This window comes from Molossus molossus, unplaced genomic scaffold, assembly GCF_014108415.1.
Source record: "Molossus molossus isolate mMolMol1 unplaced genomic scaffold, mMolMol1.p scaffold_m16_p_7, whole genome shotgun sequence".
NCBI classification, from domain to species: Eukaryota; Metazoa; Chordata; class Mammalia; order Chiroptera; family Molossidae; genus Molossus; species Molossus molossus.
This window is the reverse complement of record NW_023425401.1, coordinates 31847724-31865052: the sequence shown is the minus strand read 5'-3', so window position 1 is coordinate 31865052 and position 17329 is coordinate 31847724. Positions and strand designations below refer to the sequence as shown.

The 17329-nt window shown below is 37.4% G+C and overlaps 1 protein-coding gene across 1 annotated transcript; it reads right to left on the bottom strand.

Annotated features, from left to right (window-relative positions):
- Positions 1–4782: 4782 nt before the first annotated feature.
- On the bottom strand, positions 4783–16540 carry PDK4 (pyruvate dehydrogenase kinase 4). The gene is made up of 11 exons (XM_036246777.1): positions 16192–16540; positions 15128–15269; positions 13847–13918; positions 13511–13695; positions 13261–13347; positions 12729–12806; positions 10713–10789; positions 8865–8963; positions 8560–8670; positions 8148–8261; positions 4783–6980 (listed from the first exon to the last, which is right to left on the bottom strand). The coding sequence occupies exons 1-11, from the start codon at positions 16319–16321 to the stop codon at positions 6837–6839; spliced, it is 1239 nt and encodes a 412-aa protein (XP_036102670.1). The 5' UTR covers positions 16322–16540; the 3' UTR covers positions 4783–6836.
- Positions 16541–17329: the final 789 nt, after the last annotated feature.

Here is a 17329-nt window from a genome sequence, read left to right as displayed (position 1 = left end):
CCTGAGATATTTTCTTCATGGTCTTCCCCTTTTCCTCACATAAATTGTCCTCTTTCTACCTATTCACTTTAGCTTGAAATCACCTTTTTCTTCTTTAAATTTCTACAGCAATTAAAGATAGTGCATTTGTCTAAGTGTATTAGAAATTATGGCATCTCCTCTATTGTCAATTTGAACTGTTATTAAAATCTTTGGTCAACTTCTCACATGTTTGTGTCTCTTTAACTCTTGAATAGAACCCTAAGCTCCATGAGGGCAAAGACCTAGTCTTAAGCCTGAAATAAAATGTTTAATTTAGTTTGTGTGTCAATATTATAGCTAGGATCCATCTGGAAATAAACACGAGTCTTTCCCAAGTTGAGAAGAAATGATCAGGGCCATTAAAAATACTATTAAGATGGGTTTCCTTGGTTTTAGATAAATAGCATAATTTGCTCACTTAGGAACTGTTCCATTGTTATCTTCTGTCTTTCCAACTCATCAAAAATATATTAATAAAAAATATCACTCAACATCTACTCTGTATGAAACAAGCTTAACATTGTGGTGTGTGTAATTCATGGTCCTGGATTATAGGGAACACACAATCTAGTTGGGTTTCTGGATTTTACAATCTCTATTAGATTTAACTAGCAACCTTAGGAAATGTGTGATAAATTCTAAAATGGTGCTGACCCTGGGAGAGTTTAGAGGAGAAAGTTGAAAGAGAGAGCACTTGGAACCGGGGTGCTGTTTGTGGAGGTGAAATTTGAGTTGGGTTTAGAAGGTCAAGCAGCGTTTAGAAAAGAAAAAAATAAATAAACAGAGAAGAGAGAAAGGGCGTTTTAGGCAGGCATATTTATAATGAGCATAAGAAAATACTTTCGTTCCAAATTTAGAGGACAGTATACTGAACAGTTCAGCAATGAAAGATTTAAGTTGTAAGGCAGGTCACGTAGGTTGGATTGTAGAAAACTATAAATATCAGATTCTTAGGCGCCGGGAAGCCAGCAAAGGATTTTGAGCTGATAGTGATTTATAAGAAGCCTCGTTTGTACAGAAGAGAGATTGGAGGCTGGGTATTCAGGAAAGACTTATTGGAATATGTAGATTCAAAAACCTTAGCTTTGGAAGTGCCTTCCCTAAACATCTAGATCTCATTCAGGTAGAAGAGAAAACTGGACTCAAATAGGTAAAGAGAATTGTCCAAGAGCATGATATAGAAGGGGATTTTTTGTTTTCAAATCTTTATTTTATTTTCAGATCACAATTTATAATTTCAAAGCCATTTTGCTCATCTTAAAAATGAATTTAGAAACGGAGTGAAGGGCAACACTATCAGATATCAAATTATATTATTGGGCTAGAAATACAGTAAAGGACGTGGTTTTAATAGAATTGATTTCAAAACTTATGACTTTGCCATTCAATAGGCTATTTGTCTTAGATATTAAAGTATCCTTTTACATTTATGGAGAACTGTATGCTAATAAATAATTTCTACTTATATTGAATTATTTGACAACCAGTCCCGTGTTATTTTCATTATGTTAAATGGTAGCAGTAAACATGAACATGATGTCACATAATTTGTTGACAAACTATTATTTTGTTGCTGAATTTCTCATTAAGACAGCTCTTATAATTTAATAAATTCAACGTGTTTCAAGGTTACTGACATTTCTGTTTCTTCTGAGTGGCTTCTAATGTTTATTTGCACTTGGGTAGAAACTGAAAAATCTAATTAAAAGACAGTTGCTCATTTCCATTAAGACACCATGAGCCCTGGCCAGTTTGGCTCAGCGGTTAGAGCCTCAAACTATGGACTAGAGAGTCCCAGGTTCGGTTCCCGCTAAGGTCACGTACCTTTGTTGTGATTTATCCCTGACCCCGGTTGGGGTCGAGTGGGTGGCATCCAGTCGGTGTGTCTTTCTAACATCGAAGTTTCTCTTTCTTCCTCCCTCTCTCCCTCTTGCACTATCTGAAGATAAATGGAAAAGTGTCTTCAGGTGAGGATAAAAAAAAAAACAAAAATACCATGAAATATGGATAGTAATAGTTTTCATTTAGTCCAAGGTGAACAAGAAGTAAGAATAGTTATAAAATCTGAAATGCTAACCCATTTGTTCAAGAAATTTTCTTACTACCGAAAACTTTTAACCATCATTTAATTTCTTTTGAAATATGTGATAATTTTCAGTGTCCAAAGGCCACCAATGGAGAGCAACATTAAAACAGCAAAACGGTTGAAATTTAACTTTTGGAAAAAGTTGGTTTAGAAAAGTATTTCAGAGTTTCTACAATGTTGTGAAACTCCTTACATACCATTTATTTATTTTTATTTGTTTATTTATTTATTTTTTTCTTCACCCGAGGACATTTTTCCATTTTTTCATTCAGCTATAGTGGGAAGGAGAGAGAGGAAGAGAGCAAGAAAAACATAGATGTGAAAGGGACACATTGAGTGGCTGCCACCCGCATGACCCAACCAACCAGGGCCGGGGACAAACTGCAACCCAGGTACATGCCCTTAGCGGGAACCAAACCCGAGTCTCTTGGAACCCCAGGCCGACGGTCTAACTGCTGAGCCAAACTGGCCAGGGCTCTTACATACCATTTAAAGCAACAACAAAAAAATCTTACAAAATTTGATGTGCATTTATTTAGCACAGAGTTCTAATCTACCCTTACATGTAAAGATGCTATTCTATAGGCAGAAGTTTATTTATGTGTTTATTCAGATATTTACCTATGGGATGTTTAATGAGTGCCTAAGTAACAGTGATATAAGGTAGAAAGCAAAAAATCCAATAAAGATATGTGTGGATAAAATGCTAATAGGGATAGCAGACCCCTACTCTAAATATTCATGGTCGGGGGCTTGGGGACTTTTTACATAAACTCCTATGAAATTATGAAAGTCTCTCAATTCTTTCACCAAGACAGACTGGGTACATTTGCACTGTTGGTTCACATTTAGGTGTTTAAGTGCAATACCTGAACGTATAGTAGGAGAATATGTAAAGAAATGAGGTCAATGCTGAAACAAGCTACTGGACCACAGTATTCTCTTTGTCCTTCTCTGCACATGTCATTGTAGCTAAGATCAAACGCTCCTACCATTTTTCAGCAAGTTTTAAATTGAGGAAAAATGGTATGAAGATAGTTGTGATTCAGCCCACTTTGTTGGACTTGAAAATAACTATCTTTTGGGGTACACACATTGACGGTGTGTGTTTAAATAAAGGATTGTGGGACTTGACTTCCAGTTTTTATGGAAATGCAAATGAAGGTTCCAAGCCCATGGAGGGCAGGAATTTCCTACCTCCCAGGCAGTTTAATTCAAGAAAATTTACAACTGGATCCCCTGTGTGTGTACTGCTTGCCTGTGTGTGTGCATAAGCACATGTGCTTCCTTTAGACAAGGTACAGTAAGTCAAGTGTCCTTGATGGAGGGCTTTTGTACAGTTTCTTTAGGGTCTAATGTCTTGGTTGATGGCATTTTAAAATTCAAATATAATTATTCAAAAACCTATGACAAGGTTTTATGATTTAATTATGGCAAATTTATTCCACTAATTTTATTTTATTCTAATTTCCCCTTTTTCTCTCCCTCCCTCTTCCTTTTCATACTTTCTCTTTCTGCCTTCCTCCCCTCCCTTGTTTTTCTTTGCCAAATTTTACCAATAGGGGCATTGTGGAGGTGGGCAAAGGATGTTGTCTTAAGCTAGAGTAGGATTCAATTAGTGACAGTGTGAAAATAGCAAAGATAAAACATGCCACCACTGAATTTAGTAATTTGTATCCCATTTCTACCTTTTCTGTGTGTTACTCTTCACCTGAGGATCTTCTTCCATCAATTTTTAGATAGAGTGGAAGGGAAGGGGGGTAGGGAGAGAAAGAAACATGGCTTGGGAGAGAGACATGTGAATTGGTTATCTCCTACATGACCCTAACCCCTGACTGGGGCTAAGAATCAAACCTGCAACCCAGGTATGGGCCCTTGACCAGGAATAGAACCCATGCAGGCCTACACTCCAACAGCTGAGCCAAATTGACCATGGCCTATTTCTACCTTATTATCATTCAGGTATTTAATCTAGAAGTTATTTGGGAACCTAAATTATCTAAGTAATTATTCTGGTGCTCCACTGTATTTGTTATGTAAATACAATCATTAAGTGAAACTTAAAAGTAGATTTACCAAAAAATATGTGGAGAATATATGCATCGCAAAAATGATTATTGGATATATTCATATAGATCAACACACATTGAACTATGTGTTATTGGGGCATACTCAGAAAGCAAAGAACAATGAGAAATTTCTAGACTGTTATAAAGGACTTATATTTTGTTTAAAAATTAAGATTTTAGCCCTAGCAGGTTTGGCTCAGCGGTTAGAGTGTCGGCCTGCGGTCCAGAGAGACCCGGGTTCGGTTCCTGCTAAGGGAACATACCTTGGTTGCAGTTTGTCCCTTGCCCTGGTTGGGTCGTGCAGGACGCAGCCACTCGATGTGTCCCTTTCACGTCGAAGTTTCTCTCTCTCTCTCTTCCTCTCTTTCCCTCCCACTCTATCTGAACAAAAAAATGGAAAAATGTCCTCGGGTGAGGATTAAAAAATAAATTAATAAAAATTAAAATTAAGGTTTTAAGTTGCTTTCAATACTTTTAAAAGGCTATACCCAATATGTAAATAAATTAGACTTGAATATAAAGTAAGGAAAATCTTCACCTCAGATTCTTCTGAGTACTTTGCCATTAATTAGAGAAAAGAACTTTAAGAGACTATGTCTACTGTTATAAAAATATTTATTATCAAAATTATCACATTTCTCTGTACATAACCTAAAGGCAAAAATACAATTTATACATGAATGATTTAAGTGGGTCTGAACATTCAGCATCTATTCAGTAAAATCTTAATGCTCTTTCATAAGTTTTACAAATATCCGTGTAGTCTATTTCTATTTTATAGAACGCCATTTACACAGCTGATGTCATTGAGATACCAACATTTCTTTTTCTCTAGTGTTTTAATGATAGTTTACAGTGTTTGGGTTAATTAATCAACTGCTTTAAATCTTTGGTAAATACAAGTATTTACATGCAAAAATGTTTAAATTTCAGTAAAAACTGGGAATTAAAATTACTTATTGCAAATAGTTTTGTGTAATTCATAAGTGCGTAAACCAAAATCCCATCATCAAGAAAAGTCCCTATCAAGACTTCTGATGATAAAATCTGAAATTCGAAACAAAGGGTTTGAGGCTTCTATGGCCACTCCCAGAAGCACCACAACACTAGGCCATGTCAAAATTAAATACAAATGAGGAACACGTACACAGTCCTGATTATTTTTGAGAAGCCTAGTTTTCTCCATATCCCAGTTTAAACATCGATTTGACATGAGTTTATTATCTCTTTAAAGCCTATTATCTTACAAGAGCAAGAGAGCCATTGCAAGAAGTCATACTGTTTTCAGATACCAATTCATCCTCTTGCCAATAATTTGTCCATGAAAATATGGATTATTTCTTGAAATGATTTGTGGGGAATATAGCAAAATGCCCTTTCCTTCCTTCCTTCCTTCCTTCCTTCCTTCCTTCCTTCCTTCCTTCCTTCCTTCCTTCCTTTTTTTGCTTTTTCATTCCTTCTCTAAGAGTAATGTACTAGGCTGCCCCATCAACCTGCATATTATACCTGAACTCCACAAAATTTCCTTACGCATTACAGCTGTCATTCATTAGCTCTCAATCTCAATGATTCACAGATGAAAACATCCTGGCATGAAATCTTCTTACTCCCCTTGTTAAAAACACTCCAGGAAGTATTTAAATTCTAATGCTCTTGAATTCTTTGATAATTAGGATTGTTTCTGCAGAGATGTTAATGCCGGAGTGTAGAGAGTATAATTAAATGTATCAAAAATACATCTTTTTAAACCTAGAAAATGGATGCCTGTGAATTACCACCACTGCAGGGTGGAGAACAGCCCATCTCTCTGAGTTAGGCTCTGAATGCATGGTTTCTTTCCCTAACATCAGTGTTCCAACCTATTGTTTCATTTATAAACAAAGCAAAGTGAGAGTTTTGCTCTCACCTTGACAATTCTTCTCTCCCTCCAACTGCCAACATTCTGAATTCAGTGCATATTTTAAAATTCACCCAAGACTAGGCACCTGGCAATAAGTGTTCACTTACTATGTGATGTGTGAACAGGGAAAGCAGCATAATAAAGGCCCTGCATTTATCAGAAGAGGCTTTCTTCGAAGTTTTCACACAGGTTCAATGCCTTGGTCGCAACTTTGAATAAAACGTTTTGACTCATTCGTCATTCAAAGTGTATGTTATCTTAGTCACCAGTTTTTCCTCCCTAGAGCATATAGATATATACAAAATGTACATATACATACATTTCTAGTCATATAGTATAAACTAAGCCCCACTCCTTTGGATGGCAGGAAAATGCTGATATAATGGACACTCGATGTTCAATAAATTACTAATATGGTATCAACCAAAGGTCTAAAATATCAGTCTGTGGAAACTGATCGCCTATATCTTCACTTCACTTTCTCTTCCATTCCTGTTGATAAGGAGATGAAATCTTCTCCGGGGTTCGATACAAACCTACGTTGAAAGAATAAAGAGCTGGCCATCTGTTAACTCCTGTCGCCCTGCTCTGTGCTCGCCTGGGTCACGAGCTTTGTTCCTCTTCCCCTCAGTGTTCTGATCAAGGAGTTTCTGTTGCTGCTGTCGGTGTCCCAGGGAAGAAGAATTTGCATGCAAACATTCAGGAAGCTGCATTGGCACAGACCCACTTTGATCCCGTACGGTGTGCAGCGTGTCCCTCTTCACACAGCCACTTTTGCCTTCCCCAGGTTCTTTGGTTCCTTGCTTGGGATACACCAGTCGTCAGCCTCAGTAATTGTCTGATAGTGTTTAAAGGCTGATTTGTTGAAGACTGGGAGTTTTTCTACAGACTCAGTAGACAAAGCCTGAAAAGAGAGTGAGGAAACCAGTCATGCCAAATAAATTATTCACAGCATAGTCTGTACTTGAAGTGATTGTTCCAAATAAATTCAGAGGTAACTAGTCAACCATTCAAATACACTCTTTGAATTAATTTAGTAATAAGAGCACACCAGAGCCCACAGTATGTTAGGCTCTATATAAAAGAAAACTAAATTAAATATTATCTCTATCCATAGGGGATGAAATAGTATACATACAAGTTAAATTAGGGAACAGAATTTGTGTTCAATGTTTATGCGTATCTTTTGTTTGGATATTTCTGATATGAGTTGAATAGCAAAGCTATCCTTTCCAGGAAAAACCTTTGCATCTGTGATTAAGTAAGAGTCCGAATCTGATATTAATCTTTTTAAATCTGATACTATAAATCTATAAGCTATTAATGTTTCCCAATTCTTTGAAGACTTTGGCTCATTTAAGAAATAAATGCATTAGTTATTTCAGATGGTCACAGACCACTTGGCAAATAATTCCCTGGCACAGAATGGGAGCCTAGAAACTTAATGTTTTAGCTGCTAATATCCGTAAATACATTTTCCGTCGAAATAGTTGGTAAATGATCAACAGAATCAGGACAGTGACCTTAACAAATAAATCGAGGCTTTATCAGAAATAGGAAGAACATTTATCAAGTTTTAAAGTTTAAACAGAAAATGCCAGGTATTCCACGGACACCTTGTCAGCAGTCAGCTTTCTTTTCCCTGGGTTTCTAATGTTAGATTAGATCTTGAATGAGTGGATATTGGTTATTCTGAGATTGGAACATTATTAGCATCTTTGTCTCACAAGGTGAAGTTAAACAGAAGCACAGCTATTCTCCCAGAGGCCACAGGAGTCGCCTTAAAAACATTCACACAAGCATTTCTCTCTCTGAAACGCAAGTGCTCCTTGGGCAATCATTTTGCTTCACCTGAGGCAGGTAGCCTGGCTCCACCTCCTTATTGGTAAGTTACCATATTAAATATTACACAGTATATCTACACACACTGAACAGAATATAGAATTCCTTGTAGTCATTATTTCATTAACTCAGTGTGGGGTTTCCACTGTAGACCATAGAACTCAGGGCTGTACAAGGAGCGATCGATCTCTTCAGAAATGAGTTTCTTTTTATTGAATTTGAAGTATACCTTTAAGTAGATGATAGCATCTGTTCCATATCCTGATAAAGAGTAGAGATTCAGGTCTCCTTGAAAGTACTTGGCATAGAGACGAGAAATTGGCAAGCCATAACCAAAACCGGCCTAGAGAGGAAAGATCAGTAATTGGTGAAGAAATGGACACGATCTTTGGAATACAAAGTGTAGGAAGGAGTTATTACTGTGCTTGACACTAATGTCCTAGAATCTAGATAGATATTTTCTGCTCCCAATCAGAGAACCCTTGAATTGTTTCACGATTTTAAGCTAGCTTTATCATTCTTTCTCATATCCCCCATGCCCAATTTAAACTGATTAACTTGCCTAAATAATTCTTTATAACCCTGGTGCTACCTTTAGAGCTAAGTGGCTGGGAGGAACTTGACCATATAACTGATCTTACCAAAGGAGCGTTCCGGGAGTTATCCATCACAGGTGTTGGTGCAGTGGAGTACGTATAACTGAAGAGGCGGTCAATGATCCTCAAGGGAACACCACCTCCTCTGTCTGAAATCTACAACAAACAAGTCATCAGAGCCACACAGTAGAAACAATGTGCATTTGTCTTTTACAAAAATGTCTTCCCGTCATTAGAAAGTCACCTGATACGTACAGCTTTGATCTATTGCTCAAAGCCGAGAGTTTTATTATTGGTGACTTTTTAAATTCTCTCGAGAGAGATTCAAAGGAAAAATAGAGAATGGTTACCTTAATTGTCAGATCTTCTTTTCCCAAGACAACAATCACCTCGATCGGTGTGAGGGAAGGCCAGTTTTCCTGGTGTTCAACTGTTGCTCTCATTGCATTCTAAAGAAAACAAAGACACAAGGAATTCAATGGCAGAAGAATGAGGAACAATAAATACCTGGTTTTTATGTTTCAAATAAAAGCAGCACAGAGGGTAATTCAAACTTCTTATTTCCTTTAAGTTAGTAGTTAAAACAGTCCTATAAATAGCCATTAATGAATATGTCATGTAGGATGTATAACGAAAAATATTCATTTACCAGGTAATAGAGTTCCCGGGAGTAAATTCTAATAGAACAATTCTGCTAGTTGTAAAGTTCTTGTTTGTATGCTTAATTTAAATGTAGAAATTGGTTTTTATAGTCCATTTCCTGGCTCTTTCTTTTCTATCTTTCCATTACATTTTACATCCAAACACCACAGACTATTACATAACAGATGAGCAGTGAATCACTGAACCAATTTATTGGCTTTTCTAAAATTTGCTGGGAAAAAGTTGTTACTATTTAAAAGCATAATAAATAATTCTAAATTAAATTTCAATTTGTATGTGATTATCATCTTAACTTTACCAACGATGGCAAAATAAATCTGTGAGCTGGACCATTCAATTTAAAAGTAAATCAAATCAACAAAAAAGCATCTTTTGTCCTTTAACAGAGAAGAAACTCGAGTTTTCAGACAACTGGATGAGTCTCATACAGATGCAGTTTTGGTTTATTTCACCCATTTTCCTCTCTAACCTTTCAGCAAATTATCTGGTTTCTGCTTTCGATTTAATATTAAGTTCTAATCATTAGTAAAGTAAAGATAAAATAGATCAGATGTTCGTAGTAGTATAGTCAGTACCTCATTAGAATAAGTTAGGAAACAGTAAATTCTGAGAAGAGTTATATCAGAATTGGAAGCAAATTTCACTTCTTTTAGGCTTCCTCTTCCCCAGTCCAGGGGACTCTTGGAAGCATCACAAAGCTTCAGGTGTTTTTCTACCTTTTGGTTAAGTACAGAGTTGTAGTTTGGTCTTGGAAACCCAGGACAGGATTTGATTTTAGCACCTGGCTACTCCAGACCAATAACATCTTTGTCCTCTGAGAGCTTGGTTAGAAATTCTCAGAGCCCGAGAATCAAAATCTCTGTGTGGGGCAGAGCCTAACGATCTGTGTTTTCACGAGCTCTGAAGGTGATTCTACGGTACATGGAAATTTGGGAAGCACTGCGCAGAAAGTGGACTGTGCACCAGCACCTGTCAGCTTATTAGAAATTCAGAATCTCAGGCTCCACCCAGACCCACTGCATCAGTATTTGCATTTTAACAAAACCACCAGGTGATTCATAAGCACGTTCAAGTAGATAACTGAAGGAATAGCCTGTCCTCTGAGTATATTCTATACTCGGGTTGAGACCCTGCCACATTCAGGTTCTGGACCTGAACCTCTGCATTTGGAATTGGACCAGCCTGTGGGGGTGAAAGAGACAAAGCCTCATCCCTGAAGCATTTACCCCGTGAACTTTCTTAATGAATGCACAAATGAATATTGCTTTGTTGGACACCTGAACAAATAATGGGCCTAGGGTGCCCAGAGATAGCATGAATCATACTGTACATTCTCAAATACATGTTGATACTACAAGGAACTTGATGTACTCTTTCAAACATTAACTGTAGCCTCCTGTTAGGAGCACAGAAGCTGGCTCAGGAGAACATTGTGAGGCTCCTGTTTAGTCAGAGATGATAAGGAAAATTAAAATATAACCAGCGAATTTGGTGTGAGGGAAGCCAGTGTTGCAATCACTATGGAAGTGTCTTACCTTGAATAGTTCAAAGAGCATATGGTGAAGGTGAGAAGGAACATACACAATGTGAATCGGTTGCCCTGGAGATTTTCCTAGAAAAGAATTAAACTTATTAGAATTGGTAAGTAAATGCTTCATTAAAATAAACTTCCATAACTATTTGATTAATATTTTAGACTTAAATAGGATTGGAATATTTCCCATCCTCCTCACTCCAAAATCCTACCTTAGAACCTTAACTCTTGAACACAAAAGAAAACTGGCTTATTTTCAAAATGCTGTTACAGTGGCTACCTAGGGCTCTCTGGTTCATTCCTGCATTTCTCCGCAAATGCATAGAGCAGATGAGGTGTGCAACGAGGGTGCTACAAATTAAATTACATGGATTATCTGTTTCTATTTTCAAAACTTCAGTACTGGACAATATCAGAGTTAAATGTATATGCACCACAAGAAAGAAGAAAAAACTAATGTGTCTATAGTATAACATAAAAATTAATGCTAGCTATAATATTTTGAAATTGAAGGAACACATGGAAAATTACTCAGGGATGCACGGGAAAATAACATGTCTGATTATTCTTGATTTTTATCACCCAAACATTAAATCTTATAGACTAAATATGCTCAAATTTCACCAAGAGGCTAAAGAAAACAGAGAAACAAAAATCTCATGAGACTGTTTGAAAAGAAAACTAAACATATTATTCTTTGGTGTGCCAGGCCTTGGCAAAGTTTGAATCAGAAAACACAAGGTCTGGCTCAGTTCCCTCTTTATTTTATCAAACAGTCCAAGCAATTCATCTACAAGTTATGCAACAATGCTGTTACTGCTTTGAGATATTTTTCAATCTTTATTTGCATTTTTATTTTTAGTTGGGCAATCAATTATATTTGTATATCCTCAACTGAGTTAGGTTACTCATAATTTGAGCAACTTGATTTCACTCTCACCATCAACAAACATTGTTCATGTATAACTATTACTTGGAAAAGATGTTTACTTTGACTCGAAGGGAGAATGTTATTCCAATTTAAGTATGCTATCATGCTTTGAGAAGCAACTATGGAACAGGATAAAAATAGTGCCTTGCAGTCCTCATGTAATCAATTCAGTCACTGAGGGAAGACTATATCTTTTCAGGTATCCTACAGTTGAAGCTATTAAATGAAGCATGCTCTGCTTTCCCAAACTGGTATATACTTATAGTGCAATTTAAAATTTATAAGAACATTTAACATGAGACCTACCTTCTTAAATACAGGGTGACCCCAAAAAATGTATACAGAGTGTCTGTAGAGTCTATTACATTTGAAAGTGAAATGTATTTGAATAAACACTGGCTTTATACTTATTCAAAGTTATGTATACATTTTGGGGGACACCTTATATTTAAGTATACAGTACAGTATTGTTAACTATAAGTACGATGTTGTACAGCAGATTTCTAGATGTTATTCATCTTTCAGAACTGAAATTTTATACCCATGGAATAGTGACTCCTCATTGCTCCCTCCCCCAGTCTCTAGCAGCCAACTTTCTACTTTCTGCTTCTATGAGTTTGACTTATTTTAAATATCTCATGTAAGTAGGGTTATGCGGTATTTGTCCTTATTTCTTATGGTGCATTTTGAAGTATTTTTGTTTCCAGATCTTATGAGTCACCTCTTCAGGAGGATATCATCTTCACTATCAAGTGGTGGCTCCTACATCTGTTCTCCTATCCCCCCAATTCTGTAGTAAGCAGTCTTTCTTTGGCCTAAGATATTGAAGCTAAGTTTCGACTCTATATCCCAAACTCTTTGTTAAAACTATTCTCTTTTACCAATCATCACTAGCAACTGAACATGCTCAATCAGAACTTTCCAATTGAGATAAAGAGAACCTTGCCTTCAAGAGGAAGTGTATAAAATCTAGGCACGTTCAGAGGGAAAAGTGGAACACAGAGGTTGCTCTGTATTTACAGTATCAATCACACTGGGAGATACTGCATTTTACATAGATGAAAATATATTTCATTCATAGCTTACCATTCACTTGTGTGAGCTTTAATTCTGGAGATGTTAAATAATACTGATCACAAAGCATCTTTGAAGACTCAAAGGCATCTGGAATAGAAGGTTTTGAACATAATAATGAAATTAATTTGTGCCAAGTAAAATTTTCAAGTGATCTTCGGTGTGTACACTACCCTCAATCTAAAATATTCATTAGAGTACAAATTTATTTATATAAAAGAATACCTTTTACATATTTTATTAAAGAAAGAATTATGACAGTGTTTAAGTTATAGCTATAACAATAGGAATATGCACACTTTAGAGAGTAAATACAATATATAAGAATATGGCACATTAACCACTGATGTTTGGATTTTTTTATTATGTTATAGATGCATGTTTAAACCCCTGATCCTCAAAAGCAAAGGACCTTCATGACAGTACTTAGAAAAATGTAAAGGGAAAACTCTGACTATGAATTCATTCACAGAGTTATCTCAACTATATGTCAATCACACAATGTACATTTTCAATAAGGGAAATGCAGAAATCTAGAAATTACCTTCGACTACTGCTACTACATCACAGTTTGGGTCAATGCTTCCAATGTGGCTTGGGTTTCCTGTCTCTGAGTCACTAAATAAAAGAACTGTTGAAAAATAAATACAAAAAAAAGATTATATAAAAATCAGGATAATACTGAACTACCACTGACAGAAAATGTGACCCACCAAACAGTAAAACATTTAGTTAGAGTATGGCTTATAGTCTACACCATCTCTGTATATCATGATTATGATAAACTAACTTACTGTGCTGGTTCATTAGCATCCGGGTAGAAATACGGTTCATGTAAAATCGATCCAAGAAATACTGAAGATTTTGATTGGTGACGGGGTCAACTGTACAACCGTCTTTAAATTCTATGATTCCTTGTGCCATTGTGGGAACTACATTATGGTGTCTATTTCGAACTTTGATGAGAGTATCTACAAATCTAAGCCAAAATATATTTACATTTAGTGAAAGTTCAAGTAAGGTTCATTCATTTATCTTTTATAGATTATCAATATACATATCATATATTATAGGAGTATGTCTGGAAGTAGTCAAAGTTTTAGACACTCATTCTAATGCACGAAACTTACTCTGATAATGTTTTCTGGTCTTCGGGACTTTTCTCATGGAATTCCACCAAATCCATCAAGCTCTGGATGTACCTATAAAGTGACAAATGTGCTTTAAGTTTTTAAACTAAATAATCAGATACAAATGGCTGAAAATAGTGTCTTTTTCAAATGATTTTTAAAGAGAAAGTATTATGATTAAACTTAAAACTCCAAGCCATTTGGAAAACAGTATCTTTAAAATAACAACGACAAAAAAAAAAGTACAACTTTAACTCTTAACTATCAAAGTTAAAATTTATATTTGTTTAACTATTGCAGATCAGTATCAGGTTTCTGTTTTGTTTGGCAACTGTTTTGGGGTGTTTGTTTGCTTGTTTGGTTTTTATAGCAAAAGGATTTAAAAACAACTTTTTAAGAAAGACTTCATATTTTTTCTTATTCCATTCATAGGTGAGTAGAAGTCTGGAAAGCAGTAAATACTATGCATTGAAATGTGTTTCAGATTGTATATTTTTAATGAGTATACAACACATATTTTTCTCAGATCAATGAACAAAGAGCTGTGGAGTCAGTAGATTAGGGTAAGGCTCTGGTGCATTTCTGCCTCAGTGCATATCCTGGCTCTATTCTCTGAAAATCTGCTCCTTTGGGTTATCTGTTCTCTGTAAGCTTCAATATCCTTATTTATAAAATGAGACGATAATAACTGACACTGAGTACTGTCTGTGTGCTAGATACTTTTGTAAGTGCTTTTTAATGGATTACCTCATTTAATTATAGTTAAATATCCCTTTGAGTCATATGCTTTGTTCTCCTCAATAATAGACGGGGGAATTGAGGCATAAAGAATTTAAGACACTTGACAAAAATTGTATAATGAGGAAGAGCAGGATTTGAACTCAGGGCCTGCTCTGTTAATTGGCTTGCAAATAAAAAAGATCAGACCCTCTGTGAATAGTAGTCATTCATATCTGCTTCTAGGATAGGATTCCTTTTACGATATCAAACTGTCTTATTATTTTAAACACAAAACAAATTGTAACTGTCAATTAATTTTCATATTTCTTCAAGAAGTACAAATTACATTGTGAAAGAATCGACCTTTTCAGGATAAAATAGTCTGTTTCTAGTTTTATAACTGCCCTTATGATAACTTACTCTAAATTAATAAAAAATTTACATTTCAAAAGTATTTACTATTCAGACCACTTGCGTTCCAGCTATGATGTTAATATAAGAATTCATACTCAGATAACTGTCTTAAAACTAGATACTGTTTCAGAATAGTTCACTACTTACCAACTTTTAACTAGCTGCACTGAAGAGGTGGTAATTAATCGATCAGGAAGGATATCAATTTCCTTCAGAATATTGGCAAGCCTCACAGGCAGTTCTTGTCTCAAAAACGCAAAAGAAGTTCTTTCACATGCGTTTTCTGAACCTGTAATAAACAACAGTTATTTCGTATTTGAAAATAAGTACGTCTAAATAATATATTTGAATAACATTAACTATCCAATATTAAGTACACATATATGTTATAAAATTATATTTCAGCCTCAGTTGGTTTACTGTTTATAGATAATTCAGAAGTATATCCTTGTCCTTTTCTCTTTTTCAAGTTACCAATATGAGAATTATTGTTTTGTTTTTTTGAAGAGGATTCACTTCCAAGAAGTCAGAATATCCTACAGCTTTTAAGATTCGTACAAGAGTGCAGGGTTCAGTCAACCCCACCATGTTCAGAGTTCTAGGTATGAAATTGGAGTGGGAGACAAGGGAGAGGGATAGTCATCTTGATGTTTCCAGGCTGGTGATAAATAACATCACATTTAAATCCTGGAAAATTTCCTTGTAATGTTACTGCAGTAAGCCTTTGAACATTTGCAGCGGTGATACAAATGTATGGAAAACTTGAATGGTAAAGAAACAAAGAAATTGGTTAGGAACGCAGAGCTGTCCCCTGTGGAGGGTGGCTAAGGGATAGCATGTCATTTAATCTGAGGCTCGATTATAGTATTAGGAATCTTCTCCAAGAAGCACTATATGCTTCCAGGGGCTGACATTTCTCGTTCATTGTTAAATGTTGACTGAAAGCAGAAAGTATTTTGACGGAAACTTTGGACCGGAAAGATGAGCTCAAACCATCCAGCAATAGCGGAGCTGCAAAGTGCCTCTACCTGCAAACACACACTGTCAGAAAGAAGCCAGGTGTGGGGAAAACCGAGGTGCGCTGGCGAGGAGGCTCCAGGCTTCAGCAGGAAAGCGGACCCCGGTTGTTTCTCAACTGTGAGCCCATCCCTCCCTGCACCAGGACTTGAAGTGAAGGCAGCTCCCCACCCGGGCCCTCCGCCCTCGCTCACCGAAGTCCAGCAGCTGCTTCATGGACAGCGGGGACGGACTGTAGCGGGAGAAATGGTCGACCTCGCGGGGGACCAGGCTGGCGCGGCTCAGCGTGCCGGCGCCGCGCAGCACGAAGCGGGCCGCCTTCATCTCGATGCCCACCGGTCCTGGCAGGGGCTGGGCTGTCTTGAGGGCGAAGGCTGCAAGGAGCAGAGCCCGGGACCTGGAAGGGAGCGGGCGTGTCCCGACGTGGAGCGCAGGTGTGCTGGAGGGCTGGTGGCACCCCGGTGTGTGCTGAGGTTCAGGGGTGTCTCGGAGTAGAGGAGTCCGGCAGTGAGTCAGAAGAGCAGTAAGTAGCTTGAGATTCAAGTGCTTTTCTGGCCACCACCGGCAGTCTCCTGCGGTTTTATTTGTTTCCTGGCGAGCTCCCCCCAACTCCAACGGGGAGGAGTTAAAAGGACTTGGAAACGGGTTCAGAGCCCGAGCCCGGTCAATCGGCTCCGATAAACAGCTTTGGGCCCCGCCCCCAAGAGGTCCCTGGGGAGTGGCCTGGAGCAGGTGCGGAAGCCGTGAGGGTAGGGGGGGTAGGAGGACCCCAAAGGGAGCATCTGGGGGTAGGTGGCCTCGAGATCAGCAGCCACTTGGGACAGGGCACCGGATCGCGTGGGCTGGCTGCCTGCCCAGACTCGTCCTTGTTTACAAGTGCCAGGCTGTCTCAATGTCACACACTCCTAGCCAGAAACTATTTCCAAGAAATCTGGCCCCTGGGAGCTCATTGGTTCTTGCTAAGAGCGGGCTTTTACAGTAACCACTGAGCGGTGTTCAAAAGTATAGGCTTCTCTGTCATTGGACCGCGAAAGGAATAAGCAGCCGGAAGAGTTCTTCCAGCAAGAAAACCGCACACGTCAGGAACTGGAAGTTCCTTTTGCTGAGACTTGAGACGCTGCCAAAATACATTAACTTCCTTGTGGCAATAAAAGGCCATCGATTTGTTTCTCTTCATTAGGTCGAACTCTGTTAATTAAAAACAAAATAAAAAATGGATCAGTTTGTCAGTTTGAATCACCTTCTTTTTCTCCCATCAAGAATTTACTCGCTCTGATCCCCTGTGTGAAATATACTTGATTCAAATCTTTCCTAAATCTTTCTTTTCTAGCC